Source organism: Delphinapterus leucas, chromosome 12, assembly GCF_059928025.1.
Source record: "Delphinapterus leucas isolate spDelLeu-1000000601 "Yukka" chromosome 12, BTC_Dleu_Yukka2, whole genome shotgun sequence".
Lineage (NCBI taxonomy): Eukaryota > Metazoa > Chordata > Mammalia > Artiodactyla > Monodontidae > Delphinapterus > Delphinapterus leucas.
Genome location: NC_143140.1, coordinates 21,550,541 through 21,566,890, shown reverse-complemented (window position 1 = coordinate 21,566,890; position 16,350 = coordinate 21,550,541). Strand labels below are relative to the sequence as shown.

Here is a 16,350-nt window from a genome sequence, read left to right as displayed (position 1 = left end):
AAATGTCATATTTTTAAAAGCATTATACAGGTGGGCAAATGTAAAAGAAAATTAGAGATGTTGCACGCTCAAATGTAGAAGCCTTTCATCAGCAAAACTCAAATGATACTTTTTAAAGTATGAAGTTAGTTAACTGTAAAATAACTACTCTAACAGGAGGCACTGTTTTACTACAAAACAGGGTTCAAGAATTTAAGACCTCTGGGAATTCCCTGGCAGTCCAGTGGTTAGGACTCCACGCTTTCGCTGCCGAGGTTGTGGATTCAATCCCACATCGGGGAACTAAGATCCCACAAGCCACGCAGCATGGCCAAAAAAAAAAAAAAAAAAAAAAAAAAAAAATCCCTGTTTTGTGGAGTAAAGGGAACCCTCCTACACTGTTAGTGGGAATGTAAGTTAGTGTAGCCACTATGGAGAACAGTATGGGGGTTCCTCAGAAAACTAAAAACAGATTTCCCATAGGATCCAGCAATCCTACTCCTGGGAATATACCCAGACAAAAGGCACAAATGAACCTATCTACAAAATAGAAACAGACTCATAAACATAGAGAACAGACTTGTGGTTGCCAAAGGGAAGGAGGGAGGGAGAGGGATGGACTGGGAGTTTGGGGTTGGTAGATACGAACTGTTATCTATAGAATGGATAAACAACACGATCCTACTGTATAGCACAGGGAACTATGTTCAATATCCTGGAATAAACCATAGTAGAAAAGAATATAAAAAAGAATGTCTGTATGCCATAACTGAGTCACTTTGCTGTACAGCAGAGATCGCCACAACATTGTAAATCAACTATACTTCAATTAAAAAAAAAAAAAAGAATTTAAGACCTGAGATTGAACTGTAGTTCTGCCACTTATTAGCAGAAAGGCTAAGGGATGTTTCTAATCTGAGACTCAGTTTTCTCATCTCTAAAATGGGAGTGATAATTCTTAGCATATAGGACAACTGAAAGGATTAAATCAGATTACACAGAGTCCTGATAGAAAGCCCACATGAAATAAACATGGGCGAAAAAGTACTACCCCTCTCCGGAAATACATTTCTAGTGCCAGTATCTTTTATACTTCCAAGTTGCGTCACAAATCACAGTTATTTCATCACATCTTGAAAAATATTTATAAAATTCTGCTCAAACTCTGTTTGAAAAGCTGCATGCTGTTAAAAAGAAAAAAAAAGAAAAGAAAAAAAAGGGAAAGGCCCTTGAGTCCAGCAACGTGGGTGGAGCCCCAACTCTGCCCCTCATCAGCTGTGTTGGCTGGAGCAGGTTCGTCTACCTTTTCTGAACCTCAGTTTCCTCACCTGTAAAATAATGACCCTCATGCCTAATTAGAAGAACTGTCATGAATACTAAAGGAGACATGGTAAAACACATCATTTTAACTTCCTTTATTTACCAGTTACCAGACACTGTGTTAAGACTCATTATATAAACTATATAACACAAAATTAGATCAGAGATCATTTTTTATTTTAATCTTCTTCAAAACATAAGTCATACCAAAAATTTGCCAGGTGGCAGGAGTGATACTCTCCACATACCTTTTCCTACAGGAATTACAAGTTTCTCCTTTAACTGCTTTCACTGAATAACCGAATTATTATTACATATTACATGTCATTTTTTGCAATTCAATATGATCATTCAAGAAAAATTGACTGCAGATCTTTTATATACTAGACACTCTTCAAGACCCTTAGGGATACAGCAATAAGCAAAATACACAAAACTCCCTGCCCTCATGGAACTCAGAGTAATTGGCCAAAGGCCACCACACAGGGAGATAAATATATTAGTCACATCCCAAATATAGCATCCAACAACCTAGAACTTGTTCTGTTCAGTACAACAACTAACTAGTCATGGTCACAACAAAGAAAATCCAACAGGAACAAGAACTCAGAAGGTGGAACTAAGTTCCAAATTGTCAGCCTCTCTATTTTGGAACAGAACAACCATTCTCATCAGACAAGATGACCTTGCCCTGCCTGCCTGCTTTCTCGGTGAGGTCAACCTACACCCAGAATAATTCCAAACTAAAAGCTGAGAATATCTGTATTACTCTTAAAGGAAAGCATTTAATTTTACCACAGATAATATTAAGTCTAAAAAAGATTTTTGAATCATTTCTTTAGTAGGTTTTTGATATTAGAAGCTGCTTATACTCACAAAAGAAATACATGTAATTTTTAGCATATAACTTAAAATAACCTTATAGTCTACCAACAGAAAACTATAAACGCTCTCAGTGATTAAACGCATGTTAATTAAATCAGTAATAATCTTAAACCTAAACAGCCTTGCACCGCCGGGGAGACATATAATTTTCATCTGGCCATATTCTTTGATTACATGTTGTCACTAAAAGCTTATTTAGAGACTGAAAGTGAAGAGCAGAGAAAGATTCCTAATTTGTTTTCAATCTAATAGATCATAGTTGTTCTAAAATATACTTTATAGAAACCACTTGGGTTGCATTATAATATATGCTCTAGAATAAAAGTACTGTCATACTACTTATGTAGAACTATAACATAAAATATGCTTAATTTACAATGACGGAGCCAGGCCCCACTATGAAAACCTGGTGCTATTAACCATGAAATTTGGTTTAAGAGGGGCCTCTAGTGGTGATGGAAGGTACTAGCTCCCCTTCCCACCCACCCCCAACCCCACCCTTGGTAACGTCTTGTTCTCATTCATTCTCATATTCTCCCCTCTCCCTCACAAATGTAAAGCCTCAAGCAAAATAGCTAGTATTCAATCACCGAACTACTCAATCAAGTCCAAGAAATCAACTAAAAAGATGTACATAACTGGTAGTACTGCACCGTTGTGGATTCTCTAAGGGCAAATTCTCCAACTTTCCCATAAAACCAATTTAGAGCCATTCAGTGCAGAGTACAGACCTTAACATTACCTGCTCGTGTTAGCCGTCTTGATAAAAATGAAATCTATGGTAGTCTAAACCAACCTCATGACGATGAAAACAAACTTAAACACAGAATTAAGTACGAATTAAAGTCATAAAATATACATTTTATGTTTATCTTCAGTGGTACTATGGATCTTCTAAACGTTTTGCACTATTCACAGTTACACTAATTAACGCCAGGTGCAAATACAAAGACTAAGCAAACTTGGTTCTTTATATATAAATTACTCACGTCCAAGTGACCAACATTTAACTCCCTCCCAGTTTCACTCCTACAATATCCCTTTCCTTTTTTATGGAAGGACCCTCTGCTCCCAAAACCTCTCCACACCCACTCCTCCCTGCCAGCCTTCCTACTGCCTTACCTTAATGAAGGGTCCCAGTGAAGTCTTTTGAAGTAAGAATGGAAACAGTTAGGGTGAAAGGGTAGGAGGAAAGGATGGTAAATCTAGGGACCCTGAGCCCTCCCTCCTAACTATGGTCCCTCCCTCGTGCCCCAGCTGAATTACTTCTAGCTTCTGTCTCACATTGTAGTAACACTGAGGCCCTGCCCTGCTCCTATGATAGCCTAACCCCCAAATACTCTGAGACTACAATTGCCTCAATATGTAGCCTAAGAACAACCATTTGTATCTCTGGGCACATCATCATCTTTTGCTACGTAATTTAGGTTTAAAAGAGAAAGGAGGGGGCTTCCCTGGTGGCGCAGTGGTTGAGAGTCCACCTGCCGATGCAGGGGACACGGGTTCGTGCCCCGGTCCAGGAGGATCCCACGTGCCGTGGAGCAGCTGGGCCCGTGAGCCATGGCCACTGAGCCTGCGCGTCCGGAGCCTGTGCTCTGCAACGGGAGAGGCCACAACAGTGAGAGGCCCGCGTACCGCAAAAAAAAAAAAGAGAGAGAGAAAGGAGGGGTGAAAGCAAGAGAGAGAGGTGGAGAGAAGAGTGGAAGGGGTAGAGAAGAAGATTCTTTTTATATCAGGTCCTAACTTTGTTAAAAAAAATTTTTTTAAATTAAAAAAAAAGAACACCTCCCAAATAGATTATACTCAAAAAATTAGGTTATACTTGGGGGTAAGGGGAAGGCTTTGAGACACTTTCTTGTACCACAGTGCGTTTGAACAGAGAAAACTCCTGATCAGAAGCAGTGCCTAAGAGCTGGATGCAGAAGTCACAGGTCACTCCTGGGACCAGCAGGAAGGCCAAAGGGAACAGGCCCAGAATGAACTCTTCCAGCTCTAAATTCCATGACCATGACCCACCTGCAATGCGGACAAGGAAATGAGAAGAGAAGGCTTCTGGAAGAGCCCAAATTGATATCATAAGGTTTGAAGAGTGAAGCATGTGTTCTCAATTCATGAGAAAACTTTACAGGCCTTCCCTGGCCAATGTACATGTCTCGGTTACAAAGTCTGGTCATCTGGATCCCATGCACAGCTGCTGATAATGTGACAGCAAAAAATAGGATAAAAGAAAACTTAAATTTAAAAACCATAAAAATTAAGCACAAAAACATATCAATGAAATAGCTAAATACCTCAATAAATGTAAATGTCAATATAGTATGACATCCAAGTTAAACTGGACTAAGTTTTTGTTTTGTTTTGTTTTCGTTTTCAGCTTTAATATTTTTTTAATTGAAGTATAGTTGATTTACAATGTTGTGTTAATTTCTGCGGTACAGCAAAGTGATTCAGTTATACATATATATATATACATTCTCTTTTATATTCTTTTCCATTATGGTTTATTACAGGGTATTGAATACAGTTCCCTGTGCTATACAGTAGGACCTTGCTGTTTATCCATTCTATATATACTAGCTTGCATCTGCTGACCCCAAACTCCCACTCCATCCCTCCCCCACTCCCTCCCCCTTGGCAACCACCAGTCTGTTCTCTATTGGACTAAGCTATTTTTAAAAGATGAAATTATATACATTATATTTTCCTTGAGAAAATATAAGTGAAAAAGCTTTAGAAATTTTGACATCCAAAAGGTTAAGAAGTTTTAAAAATGGCTACACAGAATAGTTTTCACCTATGTAGAAAAATTAATTACCGTAAGGACTCATTTCTCGGAAACTACAGACAGCTGACGTTTACTGTAGTCAATTTCACTTTGACTTTTAGAATAGGTATATTGGTCCTACTTTAATAGAATTCAAATGAGTAATTTCTGTACACATCAGGAAAAAAATTTATTAAAAAAATAAAACACAAGGTCAAACTAAAACTTAAGACTTAAAAAAATGTTTCAACTTAGAATAAATTTGTGGATTTATTCATAGAGCAATACTCTAGGGTCACTTTTGAACTTTCGTATAAAGCATCAAGAGTAAGAAAAAGGCACCAAATTCAAAACATTTCAATATTACAACCATTTTCACAGCATATTGTCAAACTTTCTCTTGCTGATATTCCTAATAATTTTTCAACAAATTTTTATCAAACACCAAGCCTCCAGCTAGGCATTGTTTCAGGGACTAAGAATTCAACAGATAAAATTCCTGCCCTCACAAAATTTACCTTCTAATGGGGGAAGATCAACAATACAAAAATTACATAATATGTTAGATCGTGTTCATCTTTTTAAAGAAAAAGAAAGAAGAGGTGAAAAGGAGTCTTGGCAGGAAGGATGGGACTCAGTATTTATTATATAAGCTGGTCAGGGGAAGCCTTCAGGAGAAAATGATACTTGAGTGGTGACCTAACGGAATCACTTGGTTGAGAGTCAGCCAGGAGCATTTCCTGAAGGCTGGATGGGCAGAGGGGTGTGGAATGTGGTGAGATCAGGTGAATGCCTGTAGACCTTTGTTAGAAATTTGACTTTTCCACTGAGTTGAATGGGAAGCCATTGAGGCCTTTTGAGACTAGAAGGGATATTATATGACTCATGTTTCAAAGGATCATCTCTGCCTATGGCAAGGATAGGACAGAAGCAGAGACAGTGGTTAGGAGGCTACAGCCAAAACCCAGGTGAGAAAGGCTAGTGGTTTGGACCAGGATCAAGGGTAATAGCAGTAGAAGTGGTGGTCAAATTTTGGACATATTGTGTCGACAAAGCCAGGAGGATCTGCTTTGGAATTGAATGTGGGAAAGCAGAGCAGGAGAGAGAGAGAAATCAAAGCCGCCAGGATGTAAAGGCAAAGAGCAAAGCCTTACTTATTTCAATAATTAGCATAATTTAATCTTCAATTAAAGTGTAAGAATGTCAAAATTAGGCGTCAATTTTCTCTTCTCTATCACCCACACCTTGTAAATGGTCGTTTCTTTCTTTTTTGCAGTGTTGAACGTAGCGCTCTAAGTTGAATGACAATATGATTCTTGAAATCTCGAGTTTCCTGCAAAGCCTGCCATTCTCTTGCCAAAATCGTTTTGTTTTGTTTTTTGTGGGCAGCTTCTCTGAATTTCCACTCATTAAAAAAGAATCTTCATCTCAAGCTGGACAGCAGCTCAAGGACTGTGCCTGGCCACTGCTTTGTTAGCTTGCAGTTCACTTCTAAATGCATTTTGAATGTGGTCTGTATCTCAGCAGGAAAGACCGTTCAAACCCACAACACTTAACCACTGTTCTTACCCCTGGGAAGGCTTGGGAAGAGCAGCTCTACCGCTCTTGGGATGAGAGGCCCTGCTTCTCCTCAGTGTGACAGCTGAGCTTTGTTAGGACAGCCCTGAATAACAAAAGAAACTCCCCCCCCTGGCCAGAGCTCACCAAGGCTCTCCCTGAGTCTACAGAAAGGTCCATCACAATACAAATTCAAGAAACTAATCAATGGGAACACAGTGCTTTTTTTTGTTATTTCATTCTTCTCTTTTTTTACTTTCTGTTGAAGATTAACATACACAAAAAAGCACACAAAATGAGTGTTCTGTTTAGTTTTCAAAAATTGAACCTGTATAACCAGCACTCAGAACAAGAAACTGTTACCAGCATCCCATACCCTTCAGGCCCCCTTCCAATTTATTAACCACCATATGACAATCAATCACCTGACTCCTAACACCACAGACGAGTTTTGTCTATCTTTGTGCGTTATATAAATAGAATCATACAGTATGTACTCGTTCGGGCCTAGCTTTTTTAAGTCACATTGTTTGTGAGGTGAATACACAGTGTTCCATTCAATTTGTAAGTCGTTTATTGTCACTGCTGAAAGTATCCTATTATGTTTCATCCTCTGGCTGGTGTACATTTAGGTAGTTTACAGTGTGAGGCTATTAGAAATAGTGCTTCTATGAACATTCTTGAACTTATCTTTTGTACATTTCTGTTGGGTATATACACAGGAGTGGATTGCTGGGTCATAGGATTCAGCCAGATAATGTCAAACAATTTTTTTTAATGGTTGTACCAATTTATATTCCCAATAGTAGTATATGAGAGATGGATTGTTCCACATCCTTGGCAACACTTGGTTCTGAGGGATATTTTTCATTTTAGCCAGAATGCTGTGTCTTTAGTGGTATCTCATTGTGGGAGTTTTTTTTTTTTTTTGCATGTCCTGATGTCTAAAGAAATTGAATAATTTGCCATATGTTTATCAGTCATTTGGATATATTCTTTCATGAAGTGCCTTTTCAGGACTTTTGCCCATATTTCTATTGGATGTCTGCTTTTTCCTTTTGATTGTAACAGTACTTTATATTTCTGAATACAAATTTCCATGAGTTTCTCCACATGTGTCGATTTAGTCTCTTACTGAGGCATTTTGTTGAGTAAATTCTTATTTTAATGAAGTCCAGTTTTATCAGGCTTCTTTTAATGTTAACATTTCTGAGTTTTTGTTTTGTTTTTTCTAATTAAGAAATCCTTGCCTGCACAGGATCATAAAGATATTCACCTATTCTCCTAAGAGCTTTTCCATTTTCTCTCTCACAATTAGATCTGCAATCCTCCTGGAACTGACATCTGTTTTACGGGTTAACATAATTTTCTGTGGTACCCAACTAAAACAGCATCATTTATGGAAAAGTCCATCTTGTCGTCTCTGAATTGCAAAGTCACCTTTGTCCTGAATCAAATGACCAACAGATATATTTCTGTACTTTTTATTCTGCTCCATTGGTCTATATGTCCATCTTTATACCAATACAATGTTCTAATTCCTACAGCCCTGTGACACATCTTGCCTATAACACATTTGATAATTAAGTCCTCTAGCTTTATTCATCTTCAAGACTGTGAGGCCAAGAAGAGCCAAGGCAATCAATTAACATGGTATGTGCTTCTATTTGTTTGGATCTTCTTTAATTTCTCTAAATATTTTGTTATTTTTCTGAATAAAGTTTCTCAACACACATTACTCCATTTCTTCCTAGGTGTTTGATTTTTTTGATGCTTTTAAAAATATTATCAATTTCTGAATTAATAATATTTCAAATTAATTTCAAATATTATTTCCATTATTATCAATTTCAATTATTATCAATTTCTGTGGCTGGTATATAAAAATACAGTTGATTATTGTATACTGACCTTGTTTCCAGGGGCCTTGGTAAACTCATTTAATTCTAATAATCTGCCTGTAGATTCTACTGATCTTTCTTATATACACGTCATGCTATCTACGGATGAGTTTTATTTCTTCCTTTTGAATCCATATGATTGTCATGTCTCTTGCCTTTAAGTATGAGAGCATCCTGGAGACTTCCCTGGTGGTCCAGTGGGTAAGACTCCGCACTTCCAAGGCAGGGGGCAGGGGTTCCATCCCTGGTTGGGGAACTAAGATCCCACATGCCGCGCAGCGCAGCCCAAAAAATTTAAAAAAAACAAAAGCAGTATAAGCATCCTGTTGCAGTCCTGATCTCAAGGGGAAAACTGTCAAAATTTCACTGGGAAATATTTCAGCCACAGGCTTTCTGTAGCTACTCAGAACTACAAGATAGCCTATTCTTTATCAGATTAAATCTTGTTTATAAAACAAGATAAACGTACTCTTTATCAAGTTAATAGAATTCCCTTTCATTTCTAGGTTGCTAAGAAATTTTAACCATGAACGGATACTGACTTTTAACAAACGTTTTTATTAAAATAATAAGATAATAAGATTGCTTTTGCCATTTTCTGTTCAAGTAGGGAATTGTAGCAACCCCTTTGTGAATGTTTGTGATCATCGAACACCCCTTGCATATTTGGAATAAACCCTCATGTTGGCCTTTTCATATTGCTGGGTTTGACTTTCCAATATTTTGTTTCTGATTCTCCCATCTTTGTTCATAAGAAAAATGTGTCTATAATTTTGCTTTATGTACAATCTTAAACGGGTATGATATGAAGATTATGCTGGCCATATAAAAAGAGTTTAGAAGTTTTCCCTCTAGTTCTACTGTCTGTGAAAGTTTGCTTAAGAATTGTGTTTTACAACACTGTAAATCAACTATACTTCAATCAAAAAACAAAAACAAAGAAAACCGTGTTTAAAGAATTCATTAGTAAAGCCATATGGGCCTAGGGCTTGCCCCATACATGCTTGATAAAAATGGATTAAATTTCTTTGATCCCTGACAACTCTGGTTTCCTAATTCCTCTTTTAATAATTTTGAAAAATTTGTATTTTCCCAGGAATTTGTCCATTTCACCCAAAACTTATTTGTAAAATTATTCATAATACCCTCTTATTACCTTTCTAATGTCTGTAGACTCTGCTGTGATTTCCCCTTCTTTAGGGAGATAATTGTCATTTGTGTTTGACCTATTTTTTTCATTAGTCTTGTTAAAGATTTACCAAATGTATTACTCAAATAGTCTTGTTAAAAGTTTATCAAGTATGTTAATCTTTTCAAAGATCTAAAATTTACTTTATTAAATATCTCTATTATATATTTTCTGTTCACTGATTTCCACTCTTTATTACTTCATTTCTTTTATTTTTCTCTAGGTTTGATCTTCTTTCTGGAGATGGAAACTCAGATTGTTAATTTTTTTGTTATTATTTTTGTTTCCTAAATAAATGTATTTACAGCTATAAAGTTCCCTCTAAGCATGACTTTAGCTAAATCCTTACACTTTATTTTTTTTAATCCTTACACTTTTTTTTTTTTTTTAGAATATTTATTTATTTATTTATGGCTGTGTTGGGTCTTCATTTCTGTGCAAGGGCTTTCTCCAGTTGCGGCAAGCGGGGGCCACTCTTCATTGCGGTGCGCGGGCCTCTGACTATTGTGGCCTCTCTTGTTGCGGAGCACAGGCTCCAGATGCACAGGCTCACTAGTTGTGGCTCACGGGCCTAGTTGCTCCGCGGCATGTGGGATCTTCCCAGACCAGGCTCGAACCTGTGTCCCTTGCATTGGCAGGCAGATTCTCAACCACTGCGCCACCAGGGAAGCCCTAATCCTTACACTTTTGATAGGTAGTATCTTCATAACTATTCAGTTCAGTATCTTCTCTAATTTCTGTTGCAATTTCTTTTACAACCCATGGTTATTTAAACACAAATTATTTGGTTTGTAGGAAATTGGGGCTTTTCTGGTTGTCTTTTTTTTTTTTTTTTCTCCATTTCTAACTGAATTCTACTGTTGTCAGAGAACACTCTCTAAATAATTTTAAACTCTGAAATTTGTTAAGGTTATATTTATGTCCCAGCATCTGGTCAATTTTGACAAATGTTCTATATTCAAATGAAAAGAATGATTTCTTGAATAGTTGGGTGTACAATCAGCACAAGTTTACTAACTCTTCGGATGTTGTCTTCTTGCTTGATCAGTCTTTAAGAGGGGTGTCAAAGTCTCCCACTCTGATTGTGGATATGTGTATCTCCTTTAAGTTTTGTGTTTTGCTTGTTTTGCTTTATGCATTTTGAAGATATGCTATTAAGGACGTACAGATTTAAGATTGTGGCATCTTCATGATAGACTAATCCCTTTAGCATTACGAAATGTTTCTCTTTATTTCTAGTAATGCTCCTTGCCTTAAAGCTGTATTTGAAATTACTGATAGTATAACTATACCAACTTTATTTTTCCACCCCTTTCTAACTTTTCTGTGTCCTTAAAGTATGTCTCTTTTAATCTGCATGTTTGTCAGTATCATTTTTTTAATGAAGTCTGACAATCTTAGGCTTTTACTAGGATTATTTAATTAATCTGTATTCAATCTAATTACATATATACCTGGATTTTTATCTGTCATCTCACTATCTGTTTTCTACTGACACACCTGTTTTTTGTACATACTTTTCTTTCTTTCTTTTGGTCTAACCAAATATTTCTATTAATCTACAGTTCCCTTTTTAACTTGCTAGATATATACTTTCACTATTATTTCAGCTGTCACTCTAGAGATTACAACATGCATCCTTGACTTATTATAATCTAATACAAACTTTACACTAACAATCCTAGAACAACAGAATGTTTTAACTCCACGTAAGCCTATCCTGACTTTCTCCTAGGATCATTTTCCCCGCTGCCTAAAGAATTCCCTTGTAGTATTTCTTTTAGTGAAAATACATTGGTGGTAAATTCTCTCAATTTCCATTTGCCTAAAGTATTTACTTCACTTTAATTTTAAAAGGATGTTTTCTCTAGGTATAGAATTCTAGGTTGGCATCTCCGGCAATTTAAGATGCCATTCCATTGTGTGCATAGGTGTGGTTTTCTTTGAATATATCCTTCTCAGAGGTCCACAAAGCATTCTGAATATAAGAGTTGGTTCTGAAATTTTCATGAGAAATATTTTTAGATATTGTTTCTGACCAATTCATTCTTTCTCCTCCTTCTATATTCAAATGGTATATAGGACAGATCCTTTGACCAGATCCCAAATGTTTTTCATGCTCTTTTCTGTTTTAGTCTATTTTTTTCTTCCCTGTGCTTCAGTTTGGACATATTAACTTGCCTTCTAGTTCATTAATCATATCATCTACTAAGGCTAATATGTTTTTAAAAACAGCCATTGAGTTCTTATTGTAAAAAAAATTTTTGCTTCCACGTTTGATACACACACACACACACACACACACACACACACACTCCAATTCTCTAGAATAATTCTCCACCTTCTTACCACTTTTGTCCCTTTTTTCTCTATGTTCCTAAACATAATAATCTTAAAGTCCTTGTCTGCTAACTCCGATATCTGGATCACCTGAGTTTCTGCTTTCATTGGTTTGTTTTCTCTTGTTTTTGGTCAAATGGTCCTGTCTCTTTATATACTTAGTAACTTTTTTACTGAATGCTGATTGATAAGAGGTTCCTTGCTCTGCTGGGCGGATAGAGCAGAAGGTAAATTACATTAATTCCATAAGGAACTGAGAGGGGTAGAGGCTGCATGTGGGTTTGGGAAGATGTAATCTATTCTGATTTGCCTCTAATCAAAGACCTGACTCCACAGCTCTCAACTGAGAGTATGATTGGGCTTTGTCATTTCAGCCTCAAGTGATGGCTTGGCTTTTCAGATATGTTCTGCTTAGCTCCCATCATACACAGCTTTAGAATTTGGCAAATATTGATATTTTGAGAGAGAGAGACCAACTGTGTGTTTAAGACCCTTCAAGTTTCCAATTCTGTGCTTCCAGCCCCCTGAAACCAGGGTTCTATACACCTGGATTCTCAGCTTCTAGTGGAGACTCACTGGTGTCCCCAAGTAAAGAGTAGCTGCAGGTAAGTGTAAATTTACCACTCATTTCAGGCCTTTCCACTCTCATCACTGGTGTTCTTAAGCCACTCCACCCCTACCCACACCCCCAGGCTCCAGGGTAGGTCTCTGTCTCCTAAGTACCTCAAAACTCGAGAATTTCTGTTCTACTTTCCAGTGGCTTCCAGCTAGCTTAGGTCTTTAATATCGGGTTCAGAACTGAGTAGATAAACTGACTACGAGTTTTAGGCCCGTAGGTCTCCAATTTTGTAGCTCCCCTGAGCAATGATCAAAAACCCTGCTGCTTGGATGGACATGGATGGTACTATGCTTAGTGAAATAAATCAGATAGAGAAAGACAAATACTGTATGGTATCACTTACATGTGGAATCTAGAAAATACAACAAACTAGTGAATATAACAAAAAAGAAACAGATTCACAGATATAGAGAACAAACTAGTGGTTACCAACGGGGAGAGGGAAGGAGAGAAGGGCAAGATAGGGGTGAAGGATTAAGAAGTACAAACTACTATGTATAAAATAAATAAGCTACAAGGATACATTGTACAGCACAGGGAATACAGCCAATATTTTATAACTTTAAATGGTATATGAACAATAAAAATTTTGCATCACTGTGTTGTATACCTGCAACTAATATAATATTGTAAATCAACTATACCTCAATAAAAAAATAATTGGAATAAAAACCACTGCTGCTCTCTCTGTCCCCAAGCAACTGTTCAGGCTTATAACTTTCAAACAATGCTTCAAAGCTTAAGCAAAAGTATGACTATATTCCACAGTCCTTTTACTATGCACAGTATGCTAATGCATATGTTAAATAAATTATTTTTAACTTTTTTTTTTTTTTAAGAAGATGTTGGGGTAGGAGTTTATTAATTTAATTATTTATGCTGTGTTGGGTCTTCATTTCTGTGCGAGGGCTTTCTCTAGTTGTGGCAAGCGGGGGCCACTCTTCATCGCGGTGCGCGGGCCTCTATCGCGGCCTCTCGTGTTGCGGAGCACAGGCTCCAGACGCGCACGGGCCTAGTTGCTCCGCGGCATGTGGGATCCTCCCAGACCAGGGCCCGAACCCGTGTCCCCTGCATTAGCAGGCAGATTCTCAACCACTGCACCACCAGGGAAGCCCTATTTTTACCTTTAATAGGCTTTTCATGATTAGGTATTCCAAAAGATGCATTTTGGTGTTGAGTTTAACATGTAATGAATAAAGCTGAGGGATCTAATTTTGTCATAAGACAAAAATAACCAATAAAACACAGCACTAACTGAAAGAGATAATAAACATAAATCTTGAATACTATAGAATTCAAGAAGATAAAGAAAAGCTGAATCATAGTTAAACAAACAAACAAAAAATCCCATTTTTAATATCAGTGTTTGCCTATAGGGCCCTCTTGCTTAAATCATCTTCAATTCCTAGAAGATGCCAAGTATCAAAAATGTTCTCTTTTGATACGTGAAAAGAAAACCAAAGATGTACCATGATCAACAATGAAGAGAGGCACAAATATACCCAAAGTAATCAAGAAATGACAAACTGGCTTTCACTGACATAACCGGAGGGTCATCAGCTAGAAAAATAACATGATGAAAGCACCCCAACAGGAAACTAAACTAGTGATGCGAACAAGTCAGAGGTTTGCTGCATCACTTTCTCATTCAGTAGAGGCTTTTGGTCTCCTCTTTCATCTTCTCCAGTCATACAGAGCCCTAAGGAACAGGGTCTACATTCCAGGATCATACAAAGATGCTACCAGTAGATTTAATAAAGGGTGGGGGCAGGCGGGTGCCCATAGAAACAAACTGATATAAATACAAGTAATTTCCCACTTCCTTCTTCCTCTACTTCTCCTCACTTTACTTTCATGGTTACCAACTGCAGTATTATTATATTTGTGTTTTACCATAAGCTGCTACAAATTTTTTTGAATGTATAATGTATATAAATATGAGTACTTGTCCTGACCATACATCAGTACCCTCCACTGCACCATGACAAAGCATCATATCCTCACGCAAAAGCACAATTCACATTATGAATACGAACCCCAAGTAGGGGAGACATGGTGCAGACAAGAATCCTGCTCTGGGGCAAAGGCTATCAGTCCCAGTTTAACCATAATTTGGAACATCTGGCTATTTGAAAGGAAACGCAATGTCTGACTTGATTTGAAAATGCCTGCAAAAAGCGTTATTTCATGCAGTTATAAATAGTTCAACCTAAAACACTGCTCTTAATTATGGAAACTACGAACATAAGGACTTAGAATATTGTTGAAACCATTTGTAACCATCTCAAGCGTTTAGACAGTGTCCAGTAAGTCTACAGAACATTTACTATAACAAATCTTAAATCTTCCTCTAAATTATGAGATGATCTTTACCTAAAACACCCTATGCTACATAGCAGAAACTGCAGGTTATTTTTATGTAATAACCTAAGAAACAGCCTGTAAAAGCTACAAAAATGCCAAAGCTCTTGAAAATAATAAATGTGTAATACTCTACGTCTTATGGCTCATTTGCTGTAAAAATAGATCAAGGAAAAGTACATGCAATGTTACCTAAACTTTAGTAGATAAGACCATCACATACAGAAAAAAGAACTTAACTTTCCTTATGTACCAATTTGGTAATAGATGCACTTCAATTTACCTAGACACTAATATGAAAGGTATCAGCTATAGCCAAGTAAATGAGAACTAAACTATATTCTTGAGAGGGGACTATGTGAATCCTATTAATAATAAGAAAAAGACCAATCTAAACAGGCCAAAGTTCAAGAGACGATTTAGATAGAAAACTGTAAATCAGAGCAGCCAGAATCCCCCAACGTAACATGAAACTGTGATTCACAGTATTTTTTAAAAAACAATCCATCTCCATCTCTTTTGGAGAAGGGACAAATGAGAATTCAGCCTAATTATTTAGCTGGCTATATTCAACCTAGCTTATTGAACCATAACCAATAAGAAGTTTAAAAACACAGGTGATTTCAACATGCCTGATATACTCTCATTTCCACTGGTGCATTATTCACACAAGTCAACACGAGCTGGCTGCATGAAGGACAGAGAGTTGTAATATTTTAAACAGAGAACTATGGGAGGAAAAAAAACCTAAAGTGATTTGTTTCCTTGAGCATTAAGCTCATACATTTCTTTCAGGGTGTAAATTTTAAAGTTTTAATATCAGTGGAAAAGCCTAATGAAGCTCACAATCTTATAACAATTCTTTGCAAAGAGCCAACAAATTTGGCCCCAGATTTTGAGGAAGTGACACTATCAACACTATATTCATACCTTGCAAACTGTATCCACATCCCAAGGTATTATAGTCCTCAGATCAATGACCTCACAAGACACTCCAAGCTTCTCGTGAGCCATGGAAGCCACCTCTCGGATCACATGAACCTGAAATAAAAAGGGAAATATGCAGAGGATGACTAAAGAAAAAAGTTAGTTGAATTCTGACATCCTTAATAGAGACAGTGTTTAAAGTTAGAGGAACTGATTTGCAAGAAGAATTTCTTTTAGACATGTTGAACACCATATTCCAACCAAATAATCAAATATAGATGTCTAGAAAACAGCTGGAAAGAGGTTCTTTGAGAAAAGGAGAGCAGTCATTGCCAGAGATACTGATTCCAAAGATATCAACACATAGAAGGTTAATAAAGTCACAGGAGTAGGTTGAGTTTCTAGAAAAAGTATACAGAAGGAGAAGTAAAGGGCAAAAATCATGGGACCCTGTACATGACCAACATTTAAGAGGAAAGTAGAGGAAGAGGAGCTGAAGAAAAAGAGG

The 16,350-nt window shown here is 37.1% G+C and overlaps 1 protein-coding gene across 6 annotated transcripts in view; it reads right to left on the bottom strand.

Annotated features, from left to right (window-relative positions):
• Window positions 1–16,350, bottom strand: part of BCKDHB (branched chain keto acid dehydrogenase E1 subunit beta) — a 245,088-nt gene that overhangs the window by 138,004 nt on the left and 90,734 nt on the right. For all 6 annotated transcript variants that reach the window (XR_016395131.1, XM_089921767.1, XM_089921768.1 and 3 more), the window contains exon 8: window positions 15,846–15,956. Coding sequence is in view for 5 of the 6 variants with exons in the window: in XM_089921767.1 (XP_089777893.1) it covers window positions 15,846–15,956 (111 nt within the window). In the remaining variant the exon portion in view is untranslated. The remainder of the gene's footprint in view (window positions 1–15,845; window positions 15,957–16,350) is intronic.